The following is a 27,902-nucleotide window of genomic DNA, read 5'->3' as shown; positions in this document are numbered from 1 at the left end:
CACCTGGGAAGAGCTCCATCACATCAAATCACATCATATCTCCACAGCTGACTGCTGCACACACAATCCAGAGTGGTCAGAGACTCCAGCTTCAAGGCCATGTATGTCCATGAGGACTACCCTTATTCACTCAATCCCCTGACCAAGAGCTATGGATGCTATCCACAAGGTAAGTGAGGAACATTCTTGAAGATTATAGACACCTTTTATAAGTGCTGAAAAATCTAGCAGTGTTTTTACTCTTGTTGTAAACATCACACATTGTACACTTTTGTTTTGTCTTATATATCGTATCATGGTCCTGCAGACATAATATTTTGATTTTTATGTTTGTAACTAAATGGCAGAACATCTGAAAATGTATTTCTGAATGTTGTGGTTAAGGTTCATCAGTGAGGTTTCCACCAGCAGAACTCAGACTAAACATAGGACATAAAACATAGAGTACGTCTGTTTTCCCCCCCCCAAATAATTTTCTTTTATTTGAACAGGACAGATGAATCCGGGTTGCCGGTCAAGCTGTAGTGAAGCAGAGTTGATGTCGCTTCCAGTTCATGCAGCGCTACAGGGCCGAGAACTGTGGGAGAAATTTAACAGCGTCGGCACTGAGATGCTCATCACTAAAACGGGCAGGTAACTAATCTAATCTGAAGCGGTTGTGTTTGTACCTTAGAATTTCTAGTACTAGGTCATGTTGAGGTTAGAAGGAATTTTCTCTACAGTTTAGATGCAAAAATACAAAGTATTTATTTAAAAAATCCAATGGTGAATCTCAGAGTTTTCTTTATTAATAATGCTATCCAAATAATTATAGGCCCACTTCGGTAAAGATTTACAAAAGAAAAAAGTTGCTGAAAAATATTAAAATTATCCACGGACACAAAAAATTCAGTGGAGGTAAAACTATTAAATAAAAATCTCTAAAAATGTATTTTCTCAAAAACACAAGTGGCGCCATAAGCGTTGTATGGTCATTTTAAGATTTATGAAGATTCCCACAACATTTCTTAAATTTTTTTAATCTCATATTTATAACACTGAAATGGACAACAATTTGACTTTCATGAATAGAAAAAAGTCAAACATATATTAAATTATTTGCTTACATATATACAACTGTTCATTAATGCAATTTTCCAGTCACCCTGTAACCTCCAGTTTCTGACAGGAGTGTAACTTTTAGTCTCATGCTGTTGTAACCCACCAAACCTCGAAGATTAGTGTGTTGTGTTCTCTGAGATACTTTTCTGCTCACCATGGCTGTATGTAGTCTTTACCTTAAGTTACCATAACCTTCCTGTTAGCTGCTTTTTTTTTTTTGCATCGTTCTGTATAAATCCTAAAGACTTATCAGTTTGTCTGTGTCTTCAATACTAAACCTCCACCAACAACCATGCCAAGGTCAAATGTCTGATGCAAACATTAAATGAATCACTTTTGACCTCTTTTGTTTTAACAACTATGTAAATGAACATGTCAAGGTGTCCTTAATACACCGGGCAGCAACGCTATATTTATAACTTATAAATGCAGATGTTTAATAATTAACCATGTTGCATTACATGTTTAATAATGTGTAGTAAAACATATTTCCAATTTGTTATGATATAATTGCACTTTAATATTTTGTGTTCAAAGCTGTCTGCGCTGTGCTTCAGAATCAACATTTAATAAATTTGAATAAAAATACATCTTGTTCATTCATGGTTCAGTTTGCAGACTAATTATAATGGTGTCAGTGTGAATCATGTTTGCGGTTTTAATCATGATTTATTTTTCCTGTCTTGTTTATTTCTTCAGACGCATGTTTCCCAGCTGCAGAGTCACAGTGATGGGGCTGAACCCCAAAGTCAAGTATGTGCTGATGATGGACATGGTGCAGTTTGATAATAACAAGTACAAGGTAACACCCAGCCCTTCCCTTCAGCACACACACACACACACACATACACACACACACATACACACACAAACACAAACACAAACACACACATACACATACATACACACACACACACACACACACACACACACACACACACACACACACACACACACACACACACACACACACACACACACACACACACACACACACAAACACACACACAAGCTCCTTACCGTAAACTTAATACCTCCATTTAAAAACATTATATATGTCAATACATATTTATTTCATTTATTCGTACATTTGTTTTTCTATCTTGTTTACCTATTCATTTAATTTTGAATTATTAATGCAATAACCATAATCTGTGTACTCACAATACCAACAATGTGCACTTTTAATATATTTTTATTTTATTGTATTTAAAATGACTAGCTGCAAACATCTAAAATAAATAAATAAATAAATAAATAACAAAAATAAAAAAATAATATTAGTATAAAAAATTATTATTATTATTATTATTATTATTATTATTATTATTATTATTATTATATAAAAACAACAACAGAAAATTTTGTTTTCAATTGTCCTCTTTGCAGTGGAACAGAGATCACTGGGAGATGAGTGGCAAGTCTGAACCCCACCTGCAGAACCGCCTCTTCATCCATCCAGACTCACCTGCTTTAGGAGAAAGGTGGATGCAGTATCCTATCTCCTTCCATAAACTCAAGCTCACCAACAATACATTCAACTCTAAAGGCCTGGTGAGCACACTATTATTATTATTATTATTATTATTATTATTATTATTATTATTATTATTATTATTATTATTATTATTATTATTATTATTATTTGCATGTCAAACTGACTACTCAGAAGTGAGATCAGCCACAGTGTTCTTGTCAGACCTCAGACTTATATTTAAGAATTGATCTGTTTACTTTAAGCTGTTTGTCTTCCAGCTGCATGTCTCAGGGGTTGTATATAAAAGTTAGAATAGTCAAGGGCTTAAAACAAAACCTTGAGGGACACCACATTACATCGTTTAGTCTATGGACTCCATAAACAAACTAATAACAGAGTCTGAAATAAAATTAAAGAAAACATATAGACTATGAATGTACTATATTATCTGACATAACATTGATTGTAAAATGTGACACATTTCAAGTAATATCTAGAAAAAAAATAATAAATACAAACCTTATACACTGAGCCATATTTGGTATGTTGCTTACTGACAATATGAAGTATGCATAGTAATAATAAACAAGTTCAGCATCTACAGTATATATTACATTATATATTTTTAAATACCACACAGTCCATGTATTAATGTCTTTTGCACTTTCAACAGGTGGTGCTTCATTCCATGCACAAATACCACCCTCGTCTACATATAGTGCAGGCTCCAGACGTGTGTGAAGGCCACAGTGGTGGATACCTGCGATTTACCTTCCCAGAGGCAGCCTTCATAGCAGTCACATCCTACCAGAACCATGAGGTGACCTCAGTTATACAACCTTCATAATCTGTTTAACACACTGCAGCGGATGTACCAGAGGCTATATTTATAGCAACTGCAATTTTATAGCAATTGTACTAAAAATCAAGTTCAGACTGACTTATTCATTAGCAATAAATGGAAATAGTCTCTTAAACATGATTGCGTTTTAATATTTAAAAGCAAATTTCAAAACTTCTGAGTAGACAAAAACATCTGTAGAGATAAAGAAATAATGACGGTCAAAGTGCCATCTTGTGGTTAACATGTGACCAGAGATATGGCTTGAGTACTTGGCTTCAAAGTAAACGTAATGTATTTATAATTGTTTAAAGCTTGTACATGGGTCAGTATTGTTGAGGTGTCCACAGTCATTACATGGATTCTTTTCAGCCTGTTTGGACATGTGTTCATTCGTCCAGAGTTGTTGACACATCTGTCTTTTCTCCACCAGATCACAAAGCTGAAGATTGACAACAACCCCTTTGCCAAAGGCTTTCGTGACAACGGTCTCAGCAGGAAGAGGTGATAGATTTACAAGACTATGTGTACAAATAAATGTGCTTGTAAAGGGAAAGACAGACATTGGAAATCATTATGCTTTTATCCCAAATAGGTTTAGAGACAAGGATATGAGTCAGAGGTCAGTTTCAGGGCAGCAACAGAACAAGACACAAAATCAGCAAGGTATTTGTAAGCAAAACACACACACACACACACACACACACACACACACACACACACACATATATGTTACACAGTAAACATTTTGGATAAAGATTTTTTTAATATCATTGTTGATACTAAGCAATATATATATATTATATATTTAGTTTTCTACTAATACAATAAAGTTTTGAAGGGTATTATATATATATAGGGTATTATATCCCCAGGATATAAATTATCCTAAAATAAATATAATTTAAAGTCAACTCTTTTTTTCAACATTTCTTTATCACTGTAATTCACTTTATATTGCATTTGTTCTATGTAATACTAATCTTTTACTCCTCATTTTAACGTGATGTTCAGATGTTTATAATTATATATATATATATATATATATATATATATATATATATATATATATATATATATGCAATTTACATAATTTTAATAAATTATTATAATTATACATAATATATTAGAATAAATTAGTTGCTACATTATATAATCATTTGTTATAATGTAATAAATTAGTTATTACATTATATAATAATTTATTATAAAAAATTGGTATTATAATAAATTAGTGGGTATTTACATGGTCTTTCCTATTTTTCCTAGACTAAATACTGAGCAATTTAAAAGTAAATGCAAAATAAAAGAAATGAAGTATATTATTTTATTTGTAACACTGAAATATTTTGTTTAGCATACCAATTTCAAATGATTTTTTTTCTGCCCTAAAAGATAAGAGAGAGATATATATACTGTATATTTGTTGTATTATATTTTGTAACTTGTATGCAAGCACCCTGTTAAGCCACCAGGGGGCCCTGTAAGAATGCAGGATTAAAATGAACAAACAAACAAGTAAATAAATAATTAGGACACAATAACTATCAGGGAATCTGTAATGTGAGTCTAATCATTTTTCTCCTTTCTTAGAAAGTCATTTGGACACAACTGATGATGATGAACAAGTCTCCAGCTCAGTGGAGTCCACTGGTGCAGTGAGTCCACCAGACATTAAGGCTACATCCATGCCTGTCTCCATCCCTTTCTTATCAGCATTTATGAAGCGTGGATGTGCTGGATTACCTTGTGGCCAGGAAGGATGGAGCCAATCCACCATTCTCCATCAATCCCAGCATATAATCAACCAGAACAGAGACTCTAGGAGGTGAGATGATGATGTCATACAAATAAGAGTGGGATGATGTGTTTTGTGGTTATTTGTTTATTTATTTATTTACATAAATCATCTTAATTTAGCTTTAATTATTTACATTTAATTACATGTAAAGTGTTCATTAATCAAAAGATCATTTTATAAGTTATTACATGGCTTTCTTGCAAAATAAAAAGAAAAAGTTTACATAATTGTTGAATAAAATATTATGGTAATAAACTGATATATTTGATATATAGCATAATTTATAATATAATATATATCATAGATATATTTATATAATATATAAATATCTAATTTTATATTTATTTTATATTTTAAATGTTTAAATATAATTCTTATAATGTAAATAATATAATTACTAATTAAAGAATCAATACATTTCATATTATATTTCATTAATCTTAAATCAAAATTTTCTTTGCTTGAATGACTTAAATTATTTAATTGGGTGAAATTTATTCTTTCTTTGATTTTGTTTCCTTAGTAGAACCCCTTTAGAAATAAAAGATTAATTAACTATTCATTTTTATTGCTTATATTTATTTTAATTCATTAATAAGTAATCTTACATCATCTAATTGTGTCTGTACCCTTCTTGTCTAGGCCTGATGACAATCTCCAGTACATGTGTGGCTCTTTGACAGAAGCTCTCAGCAACCGAATGCTTACGCTGCAGCAGCAGCAGCAGCAATGTCACAGCCTGGACATCCAGCCCCCAGGCGTACACCAGATTTACTCAAACCAAGCCAAACTCCAACAGCCCCTCCGTCTGCCGCCCAAACTCAGCCGAATGCAGCTGCCTGAAAGTGTCTTTAGGAGCCTGGATTCGAATCCAAAGCCACTGTCTGACATTTTCAACACAATTCGGGAACGCATGATAGCCAAGGATTTACAAATTAATCCCCAGCACGAGCAGACGGCCTCAGGTGCAAGCAGGGAAGAAAAAGCCCCAATTTTCCCAGCTGTCCAGGACTGCGGCGTGGCATTTTGCGCTGAGCAATACACTGGCCTTACAACTGAGTGGCCTGCTTTCAATGGAAACACAGAGCAGAGCAATGAGTCCAAATCAGTGGCATTTTCACAGCTGTGGGAATAATCTGGAGAAAGGGTTGCTGGGAAATAATGAACATTATAAACTCAAAAAAAACATCAACTTCTTCCTCTGACCATTTTATAAAACGTGAATATACTAGGGATTTTTTGTTGTTGTGGTTATGAATAAAGTTAATGTTTTTTTGTTTTTTTTTTAACGAGAGTCTTGATATTCATTTATTTATCTGAAGTTTGCAGGGTTTTTCTTTTGTAGATGTGTGATTTTTTAATCTTTAATCATAACTGCATTAAACACAAGTAGAACTTGACACCACTGGAGCCAGAGCCAGAACCACTGACATGGCTGAGGAAAACAAATCGTACTGACCATTTGAGATATCAGATCTGATCTGGAAGTGAAAATAGTTGAAACCAAGGACTTGCTGGCTGTTGGGGCACACAGGACAAGGCCTGAATTTTGTACAGCATCAATGGTGGAGAAAAAAAAGCACACAAAAATTGATGAGGCCAGTGGTTAAGGACAAATTATAACACATTTTATTTATGAGAAATGATTCACACAAAACTTCTGTTAAGTATTTTTTAGGGTTCAGCGCTATTCAGCGGAGGGATTAAGGAGAAACATAAACAACCAGCTGCTGAGGGGTTAACTGGTCCCAGTGCTGGTCCCAAACCCGGGTTAAATTGGATGTGGTAGCTCAGTGGTTAGTGTTGGACTATTAATCGGAAGGTTGTGAGTTCAAATCCCAGGTCCTTAATCCTCAGTTGCTCAGTTGTATAAATGAGATAAATGTAAGTCGCTCTGTATAAGGGCATCTGCTAAATGTAAATGTAATGTAAATGTAAGGATGGCTTCTGGTGGAAAATTATAAATATATAAAATATATATATACACATATATATATATATATATATATATATATATATATATATATATATATATACACATATATACACACATATATATATATATATACACACACATGTATATATACGTATATATATATACGTATATATACATATATATATATATATATATATATATATATATATATATATATATATATATATATATATATATATATATATACACACACGTTATATAGATATAAAGACAAAGTTTCTGTCAAGCATTTTATTTGAGTTTCTACATAAATTGTTGTACTGACTTTTTTAATATGAATATGCGTGAGGTATAAGTATACAGTAGTGAAAGGCATTTCACATTTTCTCATCTTAGGGTTAGCTAAATATGACTCGCTCAAGATACGACAAATTATAAGGAAGTGGAAAAGCATTCAATCACGAGTTGTGTTGAACAAGGCAGCACGCTGATTGTTACAAAAATATTGCATAGTCTCCCATCGCTCTTTATTCAGCCTTTTATATGTCGCAGACGCAGCTAGAATCGTCATCTATTTATATGTATTGTTACATTTCCCTAGTATTCATAAAAAAAAAATAAGCAAAGATTAGAAATACCTGAAATAGTTGGTCGAAATATAAATGTTTAAACTGATAAAGACAATCATCCAAAACACTTTCCAGAAGAAGAGAAAAAAATAGACTTTTTTTTTAACAGGTTTCAATTTATATTCGTTAATTAATTTCTCATAGCTTCAAAATAAATGTATTGTACTGACATAAATAAAAAACTTTTTTTCTTGTATCTAAAATTGAACATGTACCAGCCAAACCTTTGCAGAATAGTCAAGCTACAAAATGAAACTTTAAAGCCTTTTAGACCATGTTAGTCCATTATCCTTTAAGTCTCTTAAAACACTGACTATCTGCTTCAGCTATTCATTAACTTGAAGAAAAAAACAGAACAGTGAGCTGTTATGGTCCCATTCGAGCTGTGACCGAACCTTTACACTACTGTGCACACATAAAGCCGTGTATTTCCCTTAAATTTCACAATACAGAATTTGTATTGGTTTAATTTCAAAGCTTTTTAAATGCACTATATATCTGATTTTAACATTAAAGCCCTGGACAACCGGAGCAGCAGACAGAAACAGCTAACATTTACCTTTAACACAAAAAAACATATATGACAAATTTTATACACACGTCTGTCTTAGCCTTGTTTTTACGCTGACGTTAAACACAAAAATACACACACAAAAAAAAATGTAAGAACGCCTACATATAAAATATTATAAAGTGTGAAACAACACAAAGCACTAATACAATCCAATCTCATTAAAAAAAATACGAAAGACTGCTTCATTTTCCTACCGACATGTAGGTGGATGTACTCTGGCTAAAGCTAATTTAGGCATTTGGTGATTAACTGTTGATGAAACTACAGTTTGGTAAGTAAACATCTGTTATACAAACACGTGATCTCAAGCGACATCAACTTACATAACATTTACAAAAAAATAAATGTGGAATTTGATGCTGGACGATATGGTGAATTGTTACGGATGCATAATGTTGCATTTGTATAGTAAACTGATTATGCGTGTTTTTAAACAGCTGAACAAAAATAAACCTGGTGTCTTCACACCTGAATGAACCTGATGCAGTTTGATTGAATCGATGTTAGTGTAACAGCCGAGGTTCATCGTTTTTTAGTGTAAACTGAAAAATAAAAACAAAACAAAACAAAACAAAGCCAGCTATTATGCTCTCATTAACTCGTGGCCCAATTCAAATAGGATAAACGCTCTCCTATGTTTTGCTCAAATTAACCGTTTCAGAACTGCTGTATACTAATCATTTAGCTGGATTTATAAAACATGTTAAATAGGATAAAGAACACCATAGGAACATACAAAAAGAGAGAAACAATGGACACAGTCTGTTCCTAAACAAAGGTGGCACTAGGGATAAAATAACACCTCTCCTTTTCAGCCAGGACCGAATATCCTGGTAAGGCATTAAAGAGTTTTTAAACTGTGACTAAAAGGCCAAAGAGGTCAAGAATCTTCATGCATGAGGAGTGGTCATTTTCTGCAACAAAGGAATCTGCAAAAGGAAAAACAGTCTGTTAATGACTTGTTTGTGGCCCTCTGTCCAATTCAAACATCTAAATAGTTTTAACTTGAAACAGTTCAAACATGGTAAAGTGACCGATAATACAAATAAAATGCATAAAAGAATAAAAAAAAAAAAAAGGATTTTGAACTTTTCCCACTTTTATAAATGTACACCCCCCCTAAGTTCGTTGTATTAGGTTACTGAAAATGTAACAGAATTCATTACTTATTAGTTTTGCACTGATATGCAATATACATGTCCCATGATGCTTACCTTTGTCAGGTCGACTCCTGTGAGGGCGTTAACTGTAACCGGCAGTTCGGCCAACAGACGGTTCACTTCACCAGTCACGCGACTGTTATCGCCGCTCAGAATGACGATCTCGTTGGTCTTACCCAGTGGAGCTGCCACCTTTTCAGCAATCTGTGCAGAGTCATTTCACTGCTTAGTTAATCTGTTTGATTCTAATCTGAACAGTTCTGAGACTTTTATTTTGTCTTCCTCAGCTAGGGACCCTGGGAGAGCTACAGCAGAGGAACACTTCTCTTTACAGCTATTTTGATTAAACTCGATCGGCTGAACTTCCCACATGACAACCAGTTACACATATTATAAAAGAAACAAATCAGACTCCAAGGTCATACTGACTAGAACAATAACAACCGATTAAATATTCATCTTACACATTACATTTATATATTCATCTTTACCTTGGGCAGTGCCTCTAGGACCAGTGCGACTTTCGCTGCCGCTCCGTACTGCTGGTAGGCTTCAGCTTTCAGCCTCATCTTCTCTGCTTCGGCTTTACCCACAGCTTCAATCGAACCTGCTTCAGCTTCTCCAATCTTCTTGATCTTCTCAGCTTCAGCCTGTGCTGTCAGCACCTTCTTCACTCTGTTAGAAAAAAAAATAAAGAATCTTGCACTTCACCTTGACAATTTTCTACATTACAGTGCCTGACTTTCTTTTTTATGAAACTATGTTCCTTCACTTTTTCTTGCTCTCTACATACTTTTGTCCTTCAGCCAGCTGCTGCATCTTGTAGGCCTCGGCCTCGGCAGGCCTCTTCACCATGGCGATCAGCTCCTTCTCTGTCCGGAGGATTTCATTTTCTTCAATGGTGATCTGTTTCTTTCTCTGCACAACTTCGATCTCAATCTCCTCTAAACGGATCTTCTGCTGCTCCTTAGCTGCCTGCAGCTCATAGGCCAACTGGGCCTCGGCTTTCTGGGAGAGGGAGCAAGAGGCGGAATGAATGCACTTTAGATAATGGATGCACTTTCAATATTACGGTCTCTTGGCAAAGCAGTGGTGGAGATTTTGATCTCACTACATCTGGAAAAGCTAAGCTTGTGTCTCCCCACTGAATTCCCTGCTTCAACATCAAATAACCCGAAGGCCTGGCTAAAGCAACCACAAAGCTTATTCACAACACCTTTCTTGTTTCGCATATCATTTAAGTTTTGATTTAACATGTTAGTAATGGTACATAATTCTTGACGTATTTTTTAGGCCTTAAATTTTCCTCAAATTAGCTGATAATTAACACATAAATGAGACTTTCTATTCATTCATGAACAGTTCAAACAATGCACAATTTAAGCCCCTAATATAAGTCATTTTAAGTTCGTTGCTAGCTAATTCGGTCGAGTTAAATTGCACATCTTCCAATTTCAGATACCCAACTACTCATCAAAATAAATCAATACCTTCGTATTGACTTCCTGGTTGAAAGCAGCTTTCTGCATCTCCAGCTCTCTCTTTGAGTCTGCCATTTTAGTGTCTGCCAGGAACTTAATATCCATCATCTCCCTCTTGCATTCTGCTTCCTGTAGAGAAGGAGAGAGGAAGCGTAAGTGAGCAGACGTACAGACAAAATCGATGTAAACCGATTGATTTGAACTACTACTTACGTACCCGGATTCCAGCATCTCTCTCTGCCTCCGCTACACCAATGTCTGCGTCTCTTTGCACAGCCGCTGTCTGGGTCTTTCCCAATGAGCTCAGATAATCCACTCTATCATAGACATCCTATCAGTTGCCACACATACACAAAAAAAAATCAATACCCACATAAATGACATATGTACACTGCCACATGTGGCTTTGAAAGTCAAAATACAAAATATACTACATTCCATTTTGTTTCATTCGTAGTGTTTTTATCCCAATATCTCAATGCAGCACATTTATTTCTTTATAATCTATACTTTATAATCACACAACATGCTATAAGCTGCTCACCTTAATAGTGAAGCTGAGAATCTCAATACCCATCCTACCCACATCAGGAGCTGCCACCTCTCTCACGAGGCTGGCAAACTGATCTCGGTCCTGGTAAATCTGCTCCACTGTCAGAGTGCCTAGAAACACAGGGCTGGGGTCAGACATGACATCATGACTTAAAAAAAAAAATTCTTATGCACTATCACAGGGTAGATAAATGGAAGAGAGAGAAAGAAAGGCTGTCTTTCCCATCTAGACAGCAGGATATGCTCTTTAAGATTCTAAGACCACAATACACCACTTTGAAGCCTGTGTTTTGATGTACATGACCATTTGTGCTAATGCTGGTCTCAGTAGGTTATTGTGATCCACTGTATGTAGTGATACACTTTAAAATGCTGGTCTCAGTATGACAATGATATTAAAACATGTAATATCAAGAGTTCTGACTAACCCAGAATGGAGCGCAGATGACCTTCCAGTGTCTGCAGGATGACACCTTTAATTTCCACCACAGATTTACCCAGGAACTGTTCGCAGGCAAGAGACAGTAGCTCATGGTCGGTCATTACCTTGACCTGAAAGCATTGTGTACACAGACACGTGGGGAAAAATAGCCGAGGACATGTTTCTGTTCATAACCACACAAGCAAAAAAAAAGATAGACTAACAAAACAGAGGCTTGTTGCATGTGTACAGTTTGATATTTTACATAAAAGACACTCTAAAAAAACATCTGAAATATTAATTGTTCTAAACGTTTCCAACCCGAGCCGTGTACAAAAATATAAATCAGCACTATGTATAAAGTGCACGCTTTGTTTTTCAGCCAAACTGAGGACTAAGTGAAGAAGAACTGTGTAGTCATGTTCTCAACACATCTACGTTTAAACTCAATATGGACAAGTGGTGTTTTCCTGTATTGAGGAAAAACAGAAAACCTTTTTTCTAACTTGAAACCCACTTGGAATTATAAGGGCAGTTGTTGAATTTCTTCAAAAAAAAAAAAAAAAAAAAAAAAGGTTTAAAACATTGATATAAAAGTGTTTCCACGATGCTGAGCTTGGTGCCTCTTATGGTGCCATGAACCTACACCATGCTCCTGAATGTGTCCCAAAAAGTGCTGCGATCCAACTTAATTCTTTAGCATTCTGAACTCATTTGAACAAAAAAAAAAATTACGCTATTCTGCATTCCTCATTTCATCTATGAACAGTTATGGAATCAGGTATAATTTGTGTATACTGGTTTAATTTATAACTGGCACATTTCTTCAAGAAGGTGTGTTTTGACCAGTGGTGTCCAGTGTCCTCAAACAGGGGACAAGAATAAAGTTCCTGAGTTGGTTTGTCTTTAGCATGAGACAGTTAGCTATCAAGCTACGTCTTAACATTAGCTACGTCTGTTCGTGACAGGAGCTTGCACGGTTATATAGATACGCTTATAGTTTAGAAATTGCAGCTAAAATGCAAAATGTTTTCCATTTATGTCTGTACTTGGATTAACATAAAAAATACTCGGAAATGTCCTTAAGAATCGAAAACCAAAGCAAGGAGTTATTACAGATGGAAACCTGAGTCTTCTTAAAAGAAAAAAACAAAAATCAAAATAAAGCCAGCATTTCAACAAATAAGAGCAATAAGAAAGCACGTAGGAATCAAAATAAAGTTAGATATTACTCATTGCTGTGTTGCAAAATAAGATGTTATAAGCCAGGAGTTTAATCATCCATCCACATCATCAACAATCTTTTATTATTCGAGAAAAATGCTGGTGGACTTTGAATGTGCATTTTATACAGAGGAGAATTGCCTCAATTATATAAGTTTCATTGTCATGTTTTATAACTTTAGCATCTTCCACACCTCTGCATCAAAATGGACTCAAATCTGTGAGCGGGATGAGTAGAAAGAACAATAAGCTGATGCCTTCATACACCACGAGTGAGCTGAACTGTTTCTCAAAATAATTCTCTGTAAAATGACATCGTACACATTTAGCATGACTGAAGAATTCAAGAAATGGTTCAACTGTAGACGTTTCAACAACTGCCCTTTTTAACCTCCATAATAAGAGTAACGAGAGAAGTAAATGGGTCATCTGTTCTTTTCTCAGTACAGGAAACCTCAAAACGTTTGTCTGTGGTAACCACACATACTCAAGACATGAAATCCTGAGAAGCGAATTGCTGTAAGAAACACAAACTCTGTAGAAAAAGACTGGAACTGAACTGCTAAATTTGTATAAACACTGAATTTCATTGCTGTGAATCAGGAAGAGAGTGAGCTGGTTCTTTGGAGAGATAAAGATCAGAAGTATGTGTTGAAAAAAAAATTACAGGCTACAGGCAGGAGCTTTTTCCTTTTGTGCTGATCTGGGACCAGCTGATCCAGTTTGTAATTACAGAAGCTGTGTAATAACCTCAGATCGGCACCCTGTAGCCGTACACTTACACTTACGAGGTGAATGTGGAAAAGAGTGGGCAGCGTTTTTGATTGATGGTGCAAAAGTGGGTGGTGGAAACATCATGCAAGATCAGATATCCCAAATGACTCCCAGTATTACTCATGGTGTTGAAATGATTTGCCAGTTTGCTTGACTCAGATAATCATGTCGTGAAACAGCGAAGGTCCAAATTGGAATTGAAAAAGTAATAAATACGGCAAGTCTTTCAAAATGTCTTATTGGGAGTCATTTCAGTTTCTTCTATGTTCATTCATTCTTGCGGGTCCAACCGGGGTCAGGGGTGGGGAGAGGAGTTTACACTACCGACTTTAACCTACAGGGGGAGCACGGCTCAGGAAGACATTCAAATCACAGCTGCATGCATGTGTGACAGCACAAAGCTCCAGCCCATCCTGTACAAACACAATCATTCTCACAACAGGATCAAACACAATGAAAGAGCAAAATGAATAAAAGTAATGAAAGGAAACTGGGAAGAAAAAAAAAAAGGTTAAATTAAATACGTGAAACAGAAAACAATATCAGATTTTTGATCCTCTTTTTTAGCAGGGCTCATGGGTCTGGGATGCAAGTGAAACAACGGCTTATTGTGTGTGGTTACTGTGTGTGAAATATGCAAGATAACAAATTCTAACACAAGGACTTCCTGTCCTAGATCCACTTATTCACGGTGGCCTTAGGGTATGTTAGAAAGCCTGTGTGTGTTTCCTCATTTCCCTTCCTTGTTTCTTGGCTCCTCCTTCTAACAATATTACAGGATAAAGAGACAGGAAGAAAAAAGAGAAGGAACTGATGATAAATGTGTTGGCTATATGAATCATTCTTGTTCAGTGCAACATCACTTTATAGTTTCCTTTCATTACTTTACCTAATTTCCTTCTTTCATTACTTTACCATTATGGGGATGATTGTTTTAAGGTCTGCCATCTTGTATTTACGCATTTTTTATGCTACTCCTGGTCCTAATTAGGGTTAAGGGTCCGGTCGTAATGTCTGCGTAGCCGATCACAGTGCTCGGATCCCGTAATCGCTGCTAGTAGATATACTGGTTGTTAATTCTGTTTTGCGTTACAATTCACCTAAAATATCGCAAGGTCGTGTGCAACAATAAAAAGACGTTTGCGAGGAAGCACTTGTGTAGCTTTGTGAGGTGTCTGGTTTTTTTTGACAATCAAATGAGATGCAAAAGCAGAACTGCACTAGTTGTCGGTTGAGAATCTGGTTCCAGTACAGCAAAACTTCCAGTAAAATAAATAAGCATGCACCAAGACTTAACAGGAATAAAAGAAATAAATCAAATAAAATACAGAAATAAAAATGCACAGATGGCTCCTTTTCTTGCCCTGAAGCTGATTCCCAAGATTTCAGATATCTAGCACCCTTGAAATATTTACTAAAATAATTAAGACTCCACTATGAAATCCGGTCCAAATCCCAGCCTTTAGCTACGGTAAGAAACCGATGGCTTTATAAATATAGTGAATGTGAGTGTCACTGTGATGGGTATGTTTTTAATGAAAGGCTTTTTTAAACTGATGTGCACATTAATTTATAATTCATAACCATCAGTAAACCATCATGCTTTAAAGAAAGTTTACCTGTTGATCGGTTAATTAGGATAATGCACATGCTCTACGTCAGGCTAGAAAGGCTGCATGCTTGGCGGTGGCTGGTGAATTTTAATTAAGGTTTAACCGACCAATTTACTCTACATTCATCTAGTCGGGAAGTATGAGACACTGAGCAGCTGTTCAAACAGAAACCAAGAATGAAAGAGATCAGCTTGTTGTTGTTGCTTGAGTGAATAAGTCTGGCACTGGAGCTAGAAAACTGGATAGGTTAAAGGGCAAAACAGAGGCGGGGTGGGGGTGGGGAAAGCCTGTTAAAATGTGGAGGTGCTCTCGGTTTACCTGTGCCACCCCTGTGACTGTAATCGCTACCCCTTCCGCTGTCTCAACATCCTCACACTTGGGCTGCAGGGTCATAATCTCTAGTGTTATCCTGCGGGAGACGCAAAGAAAGGAAAGAACAAAACCAAAAAAATTGGGCTGATGGTCTACGGCAAGGAATTGAGGAAGAAAGAAGGGGAGAATAGAAAGGGAGGACATGAAAACATACACAGGAAAAAAGCATTCACACCAGATATGTGATCCATGTGCACTGTATGACTTTATAGATAAGTGAATATACAGCGTTTAATTCAGTAAATAAATAGATCCTTTAGACAGTGCATATGGAATCCTTAATGCATGATAGTGCAAAAAAAGAGTGTGTTGGTGACAGCTGACTCTCTTTCCCCTTCACTACAGATGAAAACCAGAAAAGCAGCACTGTGTAAGTAATAGTGTGTATACGCCCAGACCAGGCGAAGCAGAAAGATGTGCGCATGTGAAAACAGATTTCCAGACCAGCTTTCTGCTGCCACTGTTTATTTAGCCTCCAGCTGCCCTGCTGTTGTCGTCCTATCCGGTGCATTTGTTTGTCTGTTTTCTTCTTTTAATTGTTTGCATGGACTGGATCGGATTACCTGAGCTACCCCGGTCACATCCAGGGGGACGCCCTCCGACGTTTCGATATTCTCACAGCGACACAGGACGGTTATTATTTCCAGAGAAATTCTTTGCAGGCAGGTGAGCGGAGAGGAAAAGAGAAAAGGGGGTAACAGGACAGCAGAATGTTATCACCGCTTTAAAGAAAAACATGTTCTGGGTATCAGGAGTTAATCATGGGTTAAAGCTAGACCATTGAAAAAGTGCTGTATGTCTCAGTGAAGGAGCAAATCCAGCTAACTTTTTACCCTCACGTTTAAACACCATCTGCTACACGGGCTGTTAAACATTTTCAGGGAGTTGCCTCTTTTTTTTTTGCCTACATAAAGATGCATTTTGTTCATTTCCACAACAATTTCCTCAAACACTTAGAAATGCACCTGTTGCAATTGTGCTCTCAATTCTTAATCCAAGTGCATAAAGAGGTCTCGCACACTTGGAAATTTATTATCAAGCTAAGAAAATTTCTTTGTTTATAATAATAATTATAATATTAATATTATTAATCTGGCAGCATGATATGATGTGAACAAAGTATTTCCTTACGCACGTGAAAGCCTCTGCACTATTCAGAGTCACGTCCGAGGCTGAACTCCACACGTTTTGCCGGATTATTCTATCGTCGGAAAATGATCGAAACTACAGATAACAGTTCGAGGTCATGTTTGTTATGCATGTTAAATTCGCTGGGGTTGCTCCTTAAGATCTCTTATCTGACAAGCACATTCTCTCACCAACAGCAAGCAAAAAAAAACGACAGGTTATGGACGCCCGTGTCGATGTCAAATTGCATCCCATCACTGATTTCTCATCTGCCAGCTCTGTTTCGTGCTATCAGATGAAGGGGGGGTCATTCAGTTCATTCTTCGAGGCTTTGTACAGTTGAATAAGACACAACATCTGGCTACGCTTGCAGCAGGGGAAAGTATATCCTGACCCATTAGAGATGATCATGGTTAAAACATGATTAACCCTTATGTATGAAACAAAACTCGGCTTCTCTAAAATCCAGTCTAGGCACATCTGCTACTCTGAAAACACAAACACCGGCTCTGCTTCTCCTCAGTTTCATCAAATTAGATTAGCGTGACATCAACAGCCGCCATTAAGCTGATTGCTGTGCTTCGTGGCAGGAAGATGGAGGGGAGAAAGAACTCTCGAACACCACCCTGACCTCTTAACCACGAACAAGCTCAGCTTTTCATCATCCAGAATCTTGCATGTCTTCATCAGATGCACAGTAATGCTCCTTCTGGGAAGTCGCTGTGACAGATATACAAGGGAAGTCCCACAAATATCTGGTATGGAATTCCATGCGTGCCTTTCAGTTACTAACGACGGTCTCCTTACACGCACACACAGCATCCGAAGTATTTTTGGCATGGTGCCCCATTGCACAAAGCCCTTTTTTTTTAACCAAGCAGCAAGCTTAGGATCCCAGCGACAGACTGAGCACAGAGCAAAGCAGGTTATAGCATGTTGCACATACAGTAGAGTGACATTTAGAGAACCACCAAAGATCAGAAATCAAAACATCATAAATTTAGGAGCAACAATCATGTCAGTCAGCATTTGTTAGTTTCAACCGCTCGCTTGGAACTAACAAATAGCAGGGTTATGATCAAGCAGCTGGCATCAGAATGCTGTGAAAAATACTTAACACTTGAAGCAGGATATTTAAATATTTTTCAATGCAATTTAAAACTAAAAAAAAACTTGTTAATATTGATAGTAATTCCACAATAATTTTACTTAGAGTGTAGAACTAGTAGGCTGAACTTAATGAGACCTTGCAACAATATTAACAGTGTTTGTTTTCCCCCCAACACTGCTGGTGCATGTGTGTGTGTGTGTTTATATATAACATCACATGACAAACTGTGTATACACGCATGTAGGAGTCAAATTATTTGTGGGCCTTTACTTTTGACTCTTCATGAACTGATAGATGTGTTATTTAATCCTGAACGCTGGCACACAGTGTTTCCATAATACAGGGGGGGAAAAAACAAAAAAATGCTTCTTGCTGACAGCTGGACTACAGCATGTAACTTTATCCCTTTTAACATCTTTCACTCACTAATCTGAAGAAAAAAAAAAAGAAAAAAAAAGACAAAGACAACAACAAAGAAATTCAGGCAATAATACTGTAAGATATAGAATGCTATGTTAAGTGTAGGTTGTACTTTATATTCGTATCGTTACTGCTAAATTAAATACATCGCTGCAAACTATGAAGACGGCAACTGTGGAATTTGCGTACTCTAGTTTAACGGTTGCTATCACCGCCGAAAAAAGGTTTACACTCTTGTACTATCTATACCTAAGGAAATAGTCTTTGGTAGCAAAGTGCTTCTGCTTTCGTGTCAGCTACAGCACTTAATCCTATTTTACGAGGGAGGTTCATCAATATAATGTCCTGGTAATTACTCTGTGGGGTTATTTAATCACTGCTGTCCAGGAAGCTCCATAAAAATATGCAAGTGTATCAAGCAGTGTTATGTGAGACGCTACTGATAGCATTAAAAACACCTCCATATGGGAGTGAAGTTTGCAGAAACTGGGGATATAAAGCGGGACGTTATATGTATATAAAGAGCTAATAATAATAGATAAGTCTTACTTTTGAATGTCTGTGAGGAGCCACCATGCCCAGACCCATCCTCCGACTGTGTAGGACTTATTATCGGATCCACAGCAACCACCTACGGCAACACATCAGGGACAAGTCAAATCTAAACTTTATGTAGGATAACCTGAAGTCAGTTATTCAAATCAGAAAACCTCACTGTGGAAATAAGCGCATGTTTTACACGGTATAAGAAGCCCTGTTATAGAGGAAATTCTAGAATTATTTAATATATGCTGAAATGCTGATGTCAGGATGGAACACTTTGAACCGTGCATATTAATTTGTATGTAGGTTAATGCACAGGAAAGCCCCAAGCACTGAAACCTTCTTCATGGTCCCTTACGTTCTTACTGGAACATGATTTTTTAATCTGCAAACTTCACATCTGAAGCCACGAGTGGAGCCACAGGTAAAGCCACAAATGTGCAAAAAGGAAAGAAGTGAGCATGCAGCTGCCTGAAAGTAGTGTTCCCACACTTTGTTCGTGAGAATCAGACATGTGCTGGTACACAATGTCACATGATTCACGAACTGTTTACGGTTGTGTTCATATATTGCTTAGGAGTGGGCCTTAGGATACATATATCATATAGCACCATCTAGGTTTGTTTATTGCCTGTATTCCTAAAGATTGTAGTAATGATCTGAGAGAGCTCCTAATATACAGTAAACATTTCTAACTGATTCAGGACTAATCTCTGAGTAAGGAAATTACAACAGATCTGTTTATCTTAGAGAGGAGGCGGGGCTTAACCCGTTACTAGGTATGACACATTCTTTTGAAGGGTGTGACTGGTTGTCCAATAAAATAAATAGGAGCGCTTTTAATATATGGTCTATTACTAGATGGATGGATACTTTATTGATCATGAAGGAAATTCAAGAGAGACAATTCATATTCCCCATAAAAATCGACAAAACAGACGGGTTGTACTTCCACCGCTTAGCCATTAGCCTGGTTTTAACCTTCACTCCAGCTCTGCAGCCTCAGTACGATACTTCCTCCTCAGCTCCTTAGGTATTTGGTAAACAAAGCCGGCTTGTCCCTTGTATATGTAAGTAATCTTCCAACGATGGTGCAGATAAACACATATCCATAGGATATAGTGTTGGGTCCAGGGTGAACTCAAGAGTTTGTGCTTACCCAATAGTTCCTCAGGAGCTCGGGAGCACTCACATAAATATGGCATTTTGGCTCTGTTATCTCGAATATGATCGCTCACAAAAATAATCCCTACTCGATCTAATCTGTATCGTTTTATTAACTCACTATCATTATTAGATATCGTGTACAATACATTTCTTCTCCCTCTTCAACTTTTGGCCATTTTCTCCTCTGATAAACACTTAGGCCTCTTAAAAGTCCTCATCACTACTTCTAAAACATTTTGAGAGATCTTTTATGGTTTAAGATGCTTTATGAATAACTTTTCTCTTTACCAGGACCTTATCTTTCATTTTAAAAAGAAACGCCCAAATTTCTAAGACTTTTCCTAGAATTTCTCCACTAGTAACTCTAACGCTTTGATTTCCAAAACCCAGCACTGAGCTGCACACTGAAGCTTTGCCTGCTAGCTACGCATGTATACACCCTGAGCCTGACATTTATTCATTTAAACAATAACCCCCTAACGTCAGTGTTAGCTAAACAAAAAGATTTAATAGCACATACTTGATCTTTTTTGCTTGAAAGCTGATTATAGGTGCACACAGAAACAGTACTGAATGTTTAACAACTTGTACAAACACCGAGTTAATTCACAATTAATTGTGTAGCTCTGATTAACCATCACATTTACATTTACAGCATTTGGCAGACGCCCTTATCTAGAGCGACATACATAAGTGCTTAAATCTCTAGCATTGAATACATTAATGCTGGCTCACTAGGTTACATACTTAAGATAGGATGAGTTTAAAACATTTGTTCAGAGTTACAATGAAAAATTGTCAGGTTTTTTTGTTTTGTTTTGTTTTTAATGCAAAAGATAGGCAAAGAAGTGTTAGTTGAAGTGTTTCCTGAATAAGTAGGTCTTCAACCGCCGCTTGAAAATAGCCAGTGACTCAGCTGTCCGGACCTCTAGGGGAAGTTCGTTCATTACTATTCATGTTAGATGACGTCTAGTGAGATTGAAAAACGTGAGTGTTTCGGTACAGCAGAGTGTGTACGAGCTGTGAAACAGAACCATGTGTTTGTGTTGACACCTTTCACTAGTCCCATATTAGAAATAAACACACAAAAAATAACCAAACCTTGTACACTGCATTTTAGAGAATAGCAACATGGCTTTTGCTGCTAAATGCACCGTCACATTTAACGGAAAAAACTCTGGAAATCAAAAAAGGTGCTATTAAAACCATGTGTTTTTTTATTTTGTCCTTTAAAGCATAACGGCAGCTTAGTGCATGTCCAAGACAAACTTTTGCAATTCTGTACTTGGTAATAACTAGGACTTGTGGCATGCACTTAAGGACTTGTGACTTGGACTTGAGTCATATTGAGTATTTCTCAAGTTACTAGTCTTTAACACAGAACATTCCAGCAGTTCAGCTCATATATTGTGTTGAAATATGAAAGGAGCCGCAGTGTACACCTCTGTCTTCTGTTAACAGGTCTTAACAAGTTTCCAGATTTCCTTTAGTGTTTTCAATGGTTTGACAAACATTGCTATATTTTTGACTCTCTAAAACAAACACAAGCACACACACACATCCATTCTGATGCAAACACACTTTTAGCAGAGTTTCCACTGAGACATTCTCAGCTGTCCAAGTACGTGAGGCCACACAGACACTTACAGACACAAATACAGTTATGACTTGGTGCAACATTATCCTACCATCAATACAAATCTTTTGGGTTTTTTTTTGGCAGTGTGCCAGTCTGGATAGCACTTTACTCATGGATATGCAGACTATTACAAAATAGCTCTGACTTCAAACATAATCCTATAAACGTCTTCAAAAAATTTCTCGCACGCAATTCAAACTCAAATTTTATTTGTCACGTACACAACAGTATGCAATGTGACACGACTGACATGAAAATGAAGCAATGGACACTGAGGTTAAAAAAATAAAAATAAGATACATAGGGAATAGAAGGAAAATGTGGTAGAAAAAATTGCAATAAAATAAATATATAAAATATATACTCTGTATCCAGAAAAATCATTCATTCATTCATTCATTTTCTACCGCTTATCCGAACTACCTCCGGTCACGGGGAGCCTGTGCCTATCTCAGGCGTTATGGGGCATCAAGGCAGGATACACCCTGGACGGAGTGCCAACCCATCGCAGGGCACACACACACACACACACTCTCATTCTCTCACGCAATCACACACTACGGACAATTTTCCAGAGATGCCAATCAACCTACCATGCATGTCTTTGGACCGGGGGAGGAAACTGGAGTACCCAGAGGAAACCCCCGAGGCACGGGGAGAACATGCAAACTCCACACACACAAGGCGGAGTCGGGAATCGAACCCCCAACCCTGGAGGTGTGAGGCGAACGTGCTAACCACTAAGCCACCGTGCCCCCATCCTAAAATATATTTAGAGAAATTAAATTATCCTGTCAATGCATAAACTTATAATAAAAACCAATCTAGGTGATCTTTGAGCTGTGTAAAGATTTTATATAGGGTTTATAGTCTTTCGGAAAAGTCTGCACTGTAGATACATCTATGGTCAGTGATCTGAAAAACAATAAAAGCTGTTACTGCAACAAAACCTGCATTCAGAATTGACCTCTGCTAACTGGCCCATGGAACAGATACACTACTTAATCAGCTAGTTTGGCATTGTTGCTTTATCTTGCTTACTATTCTTGGCTATAGTTAAGTATACAGTTTAAAAATCACATCAATCTTTAAACTTGATTTTCACGTGCTTTATATCGCTAATAACGGATACGCTTCAGCAAAAAAATATAGTTCTGGTTTAGTAATAATAACAAATTTATTCCAAAAGGTGTAAAAATCCTGACATCCTCGAACTGAGCATGCTCTGTCTGTGAGAAACAAACAACATGCTGTGTGCGTATCATTTTACACAAGAATCACAAGTTTAGTTAATAGTTAGTTAGTTAATATGTAGACACTAGAAACCTATAAAACATTTACAGCAAAATTCAAAGAAAAGGTTGTCACGCACAGCAATATCAATATGCGAGTGTTCACTTGATGGGCACAATATTACACTGCCACGACAGCCAGTGGCGTTTATCCCACTTATAGATTTTATCACCCGACCAGCAACTGCTTCCAAATGCTCCTAGGAGCTCTTTAATTTAACAATGCAGTATGATACTATGAGTTCACACTCGACAACTAATCTAGTCCTTCTTGTTACTATCGTGTATAGCTGAAATTCTCTTATTTTACTTCAGACATTGCTGTGACCTTGAGATGTTTGGATTGACTCCAAAACCCATTCTGTTCATCTGCTGGTAACTAAATACCATAAACATACTACAAACATTAAACCTCTCGTGTTAATGAGAATCTTTGCTGGACAAATGGACAGACAGACAGACAGACAGAAAACAGGCTTAGGATTCTTGAGCATTAAGCATTTCTGTAAGGCGAACATAAAGCAAACTACATTTACATTACATTCATGGCTTGTGGCAGACGCCCTTATCCAGAAGGGCTTACATTTTTTATCTAATATTAAAAAAAATTAAACCACACGTTCTTAAGATATGGACAGACAACCTGAAAACATAATGCATTTAATGTTGGAGGATGAGAAGGCATAAAAGTCATCTAAAAACATAAGCCATCACTCCAGATTCACATCAATTTACTCCAACATTTTTAATGGGAGAGGAAAAAAGAGGACTGTATATTTCTGTGATTACTTGTGAATCCGGATCCCGATGATACCACACCCAAGGGAGCAAAACTGACCTTGCTGTCTGAGTGGAAGAGAAGGCAGGCTGTCTTCTCTTGTCAATCACAGTGACACTAGCCAATCACTGGCATCTTTGAGCTCATGTTTATGGAAAGATGGATAATGCGTGTTTGTTAGCCTTCATCCCCCTTGACTGGCTGGTGTTGAATTATAGCACAGAGCTAACTGGTGGGTGGGATTCGGCCAAGATTAAATTATGGATCAAAGTGGGGAGAAAAAAAAAAGCCAGCTCGTTTGCAAGGTTGTGTAAAGACTGGCAGGTCTGGCATTGCTTAACCAGAGTGCACAGTGTTAACGCATGGGGCATTGCCCTGTTTTGAAACCATACTAGGAAAAAGCACAGCTGCCGTTTGCCTTTCACACTTCTTTCACTTTCTGCCTTAATTCACCTTAGCAAAATGATGGGCTAAAAGACAAGCAAAGCCTTTTAATGTAATGCATATTCAAACTTGTTTTACAGCTTCATAAAGAGCCATGTAATAAGAAGTCATAAAGCTATATTTACCTGTGTTTAAAATTGTATACAGCAGAAGCTGGAAATAAATAAATAAATAAATATAAATGACTATTTGGATGGCAGACTCGGCACGACTCTCTCCAGTACTTTCTTTTTTTGTTTACTTTCTGTGTGTTTGGTCACCCTACCGTGATAACTTACACTAGAGAAGAACTGCTTAACATCGGGCAGTTCACTCCCATCGTCTGCAATGTCTTGTATAGTTTGTATAGTATAGTGTTATTTATGTCTGTACTTTTGAGCATCACAAACAGCTGGAACCAAATTCCTTGTGTGTGTCAACACACTTGGCCAATAAATCTGATTCTGATTCTGATACTGATTCTGATACTGATTCTGATCTGATACTGATTCTGATTCTGATACTGATTCTGAACATCGCTTGAAAAACATGGTTTCTAAAACATGTTCAAATATATGAAGGCCGGTCACACAAAGAAAAATAAACAATACAGAAGAGAAAGACAAAAAATATTTAGCCTTCCAGCTTAAAACACATTTCCACACAGGAAAACCAAAATAAGTGTATGAAATTTAATGGTCAAATTTTAGATGGAAAAACATCTCAATATTAATATAAAATGTTTATTTACCACAATATATAGCCTGCGATTAGCACCGAGATCAGAACCGAAACCCTCCACATGATGAAACGATGTTAGAGACTAGAATTGTTTTTCCCTGAATAACAAATTATTTTTGTCTGTGATAAACTGGCTCAGTCTAAACAGATGATGATGTTTACAGTTACTATGAGAGTTTAAAGTTAATATGGTTTGCAGATATATATTTATGCTTCCCTAAAGTAGAGGTGTCAAATTATTTTACACACCTCATGAAAAGTTTAATTTTATTTATGATGTCATGTTTCATCACAGCCACAGTGACATCTGACAGGTTTTCTTATTCCGCTATCCATTAAAAATCGTTAATAATGGAGGTCTGATCAGAGCTGTTTACAGGTATATATTATCAGACTACCATGACAGACGGTGATCCAACATTTCACAGGCGCTTTTATTTAAATTCCTGTACAAAGGTTGCTAACGCTTGTCAGACTTTAATGTACATGTTTTTCTCCTAACTGAGCCTGGATTATCCACTGTGTATAACGTATTATCAACAGATTCAATTCAAATTTGCATTCAAGACAAGCCATAAATAATTAAGGCTTTTTTGTTTCACACAACCGCAACCAAATCACAAAAACACCTGTTAAGCTGTTAATTTGTAGAATTTATACTTTTTAGAGATTTCTGTCTTCACAGAATGAAACATTAATGGGTTACCAATGCAATTGTATGGGTTGCAACAATATTATAAAATATTACAGAAAATGTTCCAAAATTGGACACATTTGGCTCAAACGTTTCAGGTCAACAACTATCCTTAGACTTTTATTACATGAAATTTAGAAGGTTTTCTATTCTTAGAACAGGAAACCCCAGGGTAGGATGTTAGGATAGTCATCTTTCTGATGAAACCATGCAATGTGTAGCCAGAGCCAGAAATATAGGTTAGACATACTAAATTATTTACACAATAAAATAAGGGCTGTTTTAAAAGATGCATGACTTGCCTCATTTAAGCTTGGGTTAAGGGACTGGTTTGTAAAACATGTCATTTTATGATCCTAGTGAACACACTGAGCGTTTACACAACAATTGAAATAATGCGAATTGAAATAATGCGAATGTTTCTTCCCTCAGGCAATCCATCGGATGAACACTTGACATACACAGAACACACAACACTATTCTTACATTATTTACTTAAAACACATACTTACTTATTTATATTTCAATTTGCACATTTCTATTTCAATTTGCACATTTATATTTCAGTTTGCACATTTTTCCACTGTACATACAACTGTCTATATTATATATGTGTTCATATCTTGTCAATGCCATTCTGTTTACACTGTGAAGCTTCTGTACTAGAAAAAAATTCCTCGGATGTGAAAACATACTTGGCAATAAAGATCTTTCTGATTCTGTTTCTGAATTCACAGATCAAGAAGCCAAAGAGATTGTAAAGTGCTAGTGGGTGAAACTGCTGGACGTTAAACATATGTTTCACAAATGTCGAACTAAGATTTGATTTGATTCGATTTTGCAATCCTTAAACAAGCTGTTTACAATCACATGACCTGTAAACTCGCTTCCTTAAGCAGTTTCAATATTATCTTTAATTCCTCACAGATGCTGATCACGAGATCTTTACACACATACATGCATTTAAATGTTATACCTCTGTATCAATTCAGATATACTACTTTATCAGGTCGTGTCGACAAAAACAAACTAAAACTAATATAAACCTGTAAATTCCCTAATCAAAGCCTGTAATGAGAAAATTATTATTATCATTATTATTATTTTATATATTTCAAACACAGCGCGCGCGCATTGTTGTGAAGCCTGAAGACTAAATCACACCATAACGGACTTAATAGTCTACTACAAATATAATACTAGTAAATAAAGACACGAACGATGTACGCTTACGGACAGGAGATGAGTCATTTGGGATTCAGCCATGTTGTTTACGATAACGTATGTAATATACACGCCATGCTACTGTAGCTAAATTCGTCCGTTGCGCTCGTGCGCTGTCAAGACTATAATCTCTGAAGTAAATAACGAACAATAACGTTTTGTTTACATACATATAAAAGCTCGTAAACAGATACAACAAGCGTAATTTTCAATCTAACATACGATGAGTGAGGTTAGACAGTGTTTCGGTGGGTTTTGGAAGCTAACTTAGCTACCCATCGGAGGTGAGGTTAAAACTCACAGGCGCTAAGCAACGTTGCTATAAGCAACAGCTAGCAAGAAATATGCGAAAGGTCTTACCGGAGACTACCAACGCTTCGTTTGGTCCGACTGTATGGCAGTTTCCCATAGCGTTTTCGTTCGGTAAAATATCCAGAGATTCGTTAAAGCGGTGCAGTTTTAAAATGAGCCTTCTGGTCAAAAATGGCGAGACCTGACAGTCACAACATTTGATCTGGCGAGTAGGAATGTACGGTACACTGAATACACCCAAGGAGATTCCAATAAGCCACGCCCACTGGCTTGCAACAAGCCACGCCCATTACACTCACTCACTCACTCGCTCTCTCTCTCTCTCTCTCTCTCTCTCTATATATATATATAGAGAGAGAGAGAGAGAGAGGGAGATTTATAATTTAATTAATATATATATATATATATATATATATATATATATATATATATATATATATATATATATATATATATATATTATTGCATATGAAC

At 36.6% G+C, this 27,902-nt stretch overlaps 2 protein-coding genes across 3 annotated transcripts; one reads left to right on the top strand and one right to left on the bottom strand.

Annotated features, from left to right (window-relative positions):
* Positions 1 to 20: 20 nt before the first annotated feature.
* tbx16l (T-box transcription factor 16, like) lies at positions 21 to 6,757 on the top strand. The gene is made up of 9 exons (XM_060863638.1): positions 21 to 169; positions 492 to 633; positions 1,801 to 1,903; positions 2,491 to 2,655; positions 3,252 to 3,398; positions 3,853 to 3,923; positions 4,015 to 4,085; positions 5,013 to 5,247; positions 5,863 to 6,757. The coding sequence occupies exons 1-9, from the start codon at positions 100 to 102 to the stop codon at positions 6,353 to 6,355; spliced, it is 1,497 nt and encodes a 498-aa protein (XP_060719621.1). The 5' UTR covers positions 21 to 99; the 3' UTR covers positions 6,356 to 6,757.
* Positions 6,758 to 7,432: 675 nt separating this feature from the next.
* LOC132840708 (flotillin-2a) lies at positions 7,433 to 27,669 on the bottom strand. 2 transcript variants are annotated; one of them, XM_060862618.1, is made up of 11 exons: positions 27,477 to 27,669; positions 19,165 to 19,246; positions 16,520 to 16,610; positions 11,981 to 12,104; positions 11,545 to 11,663; positions 11,218 to 11,331; positions 11,010 to 11,129; positions 10,313 to 10,527; positions 10,011 to 10,194; positions 9,574 to 9,723; positions 7,433 to 9,288 (listed from the first exon to the last, which is right to left on the bottom strand). In XM_060862618.1, exons 1-11 carry the CDS (start codon positions 27,523 to 27,525, stop codon positions 9,250 to 9,252), a joined length of 1,287 nt encoding a protein of 428 aa, XP_060718601.1. In that variant the 5' UTR covers positions 27,526 to 27,669; the 3' UTR covers positions 7,433 to 9,249. The 2 variants fall into 2 exon arrangements, with proteins under 2 accessions (XP_060718601.1, XP_060718600.1); XM_060862617.1 differs by lacking the exon at positions 16,520 to 16,610 and adding an exon at positions 15,903 to 15,993 and having other exon boundaries at positions 27,477 to 27,668.
* Positions 27,670 to 27,902: the final 233 nt, after the last annotated feature.

The sequence above is a fragment of the Tachysurus vachellii genome, chromosome 26, assembly GCF_030014155.1.
Source record: "Tachysurus vachellii isolate PV-2020 chromosome 26, HZAU_Pvac_v1, whole genome shotgun sequence".
NCBI lineage: Eukaryota > Metazoa > Chordata > Actinopteri > Siluriformes > Bagridae > Tachysurus > Tachysurus vachellii.
This window is presented reverse-complemented; position numbering and strand designations above follow the sequence as displayed.

Excerpts from the sequence above, each read along its gene's own strand:
- tbx16l (XM_060863638.1), top strand. The coding sequence starts at position 100 with ATGTATGTCCATGAGGACTACCCTTATTCACTCAATCCCCTGACCAAG. Across the intron at positions 2,656-3,251 it reads CATTCAACTCTAAAGGCCTG|GTGGTGCTTCATTCCATGCA; the intron begins GTGAGCACACTA and ends CACTTTCAACAG. Across the intron at positions 3,399-3,852 it reads CATCCTACCAGAACCATGAG|ATCACAAAGCTGAAGATTGA; the intron begins GTGACCTCAGTT and ends TTTCTCCACCAG.
- LOC132840708 (XM_060862618.1), bottom strand. The coding sequence starts at position 27,525 with ATGGGAAACTGCCATACAGTCGGACCAAACGAAGCGTTGGTAGTCTCC. Across the intron at positions 11,130-11,217 it reads AGAGAGATGCTGGAATCCGG|GAAGCAGAATGCAAGAGGGA; the intron begins GTACGTAAGTAG and ends CCTTCTCTACAG. Across the intron at positions 10,195-10,312 it reads CAGCTGGCTGAAGGACAAAA|AGTGAAGAAGGTGCTGACAG; the intron begins GTATGTAGAGAG and ends TTTTTCTAACAG.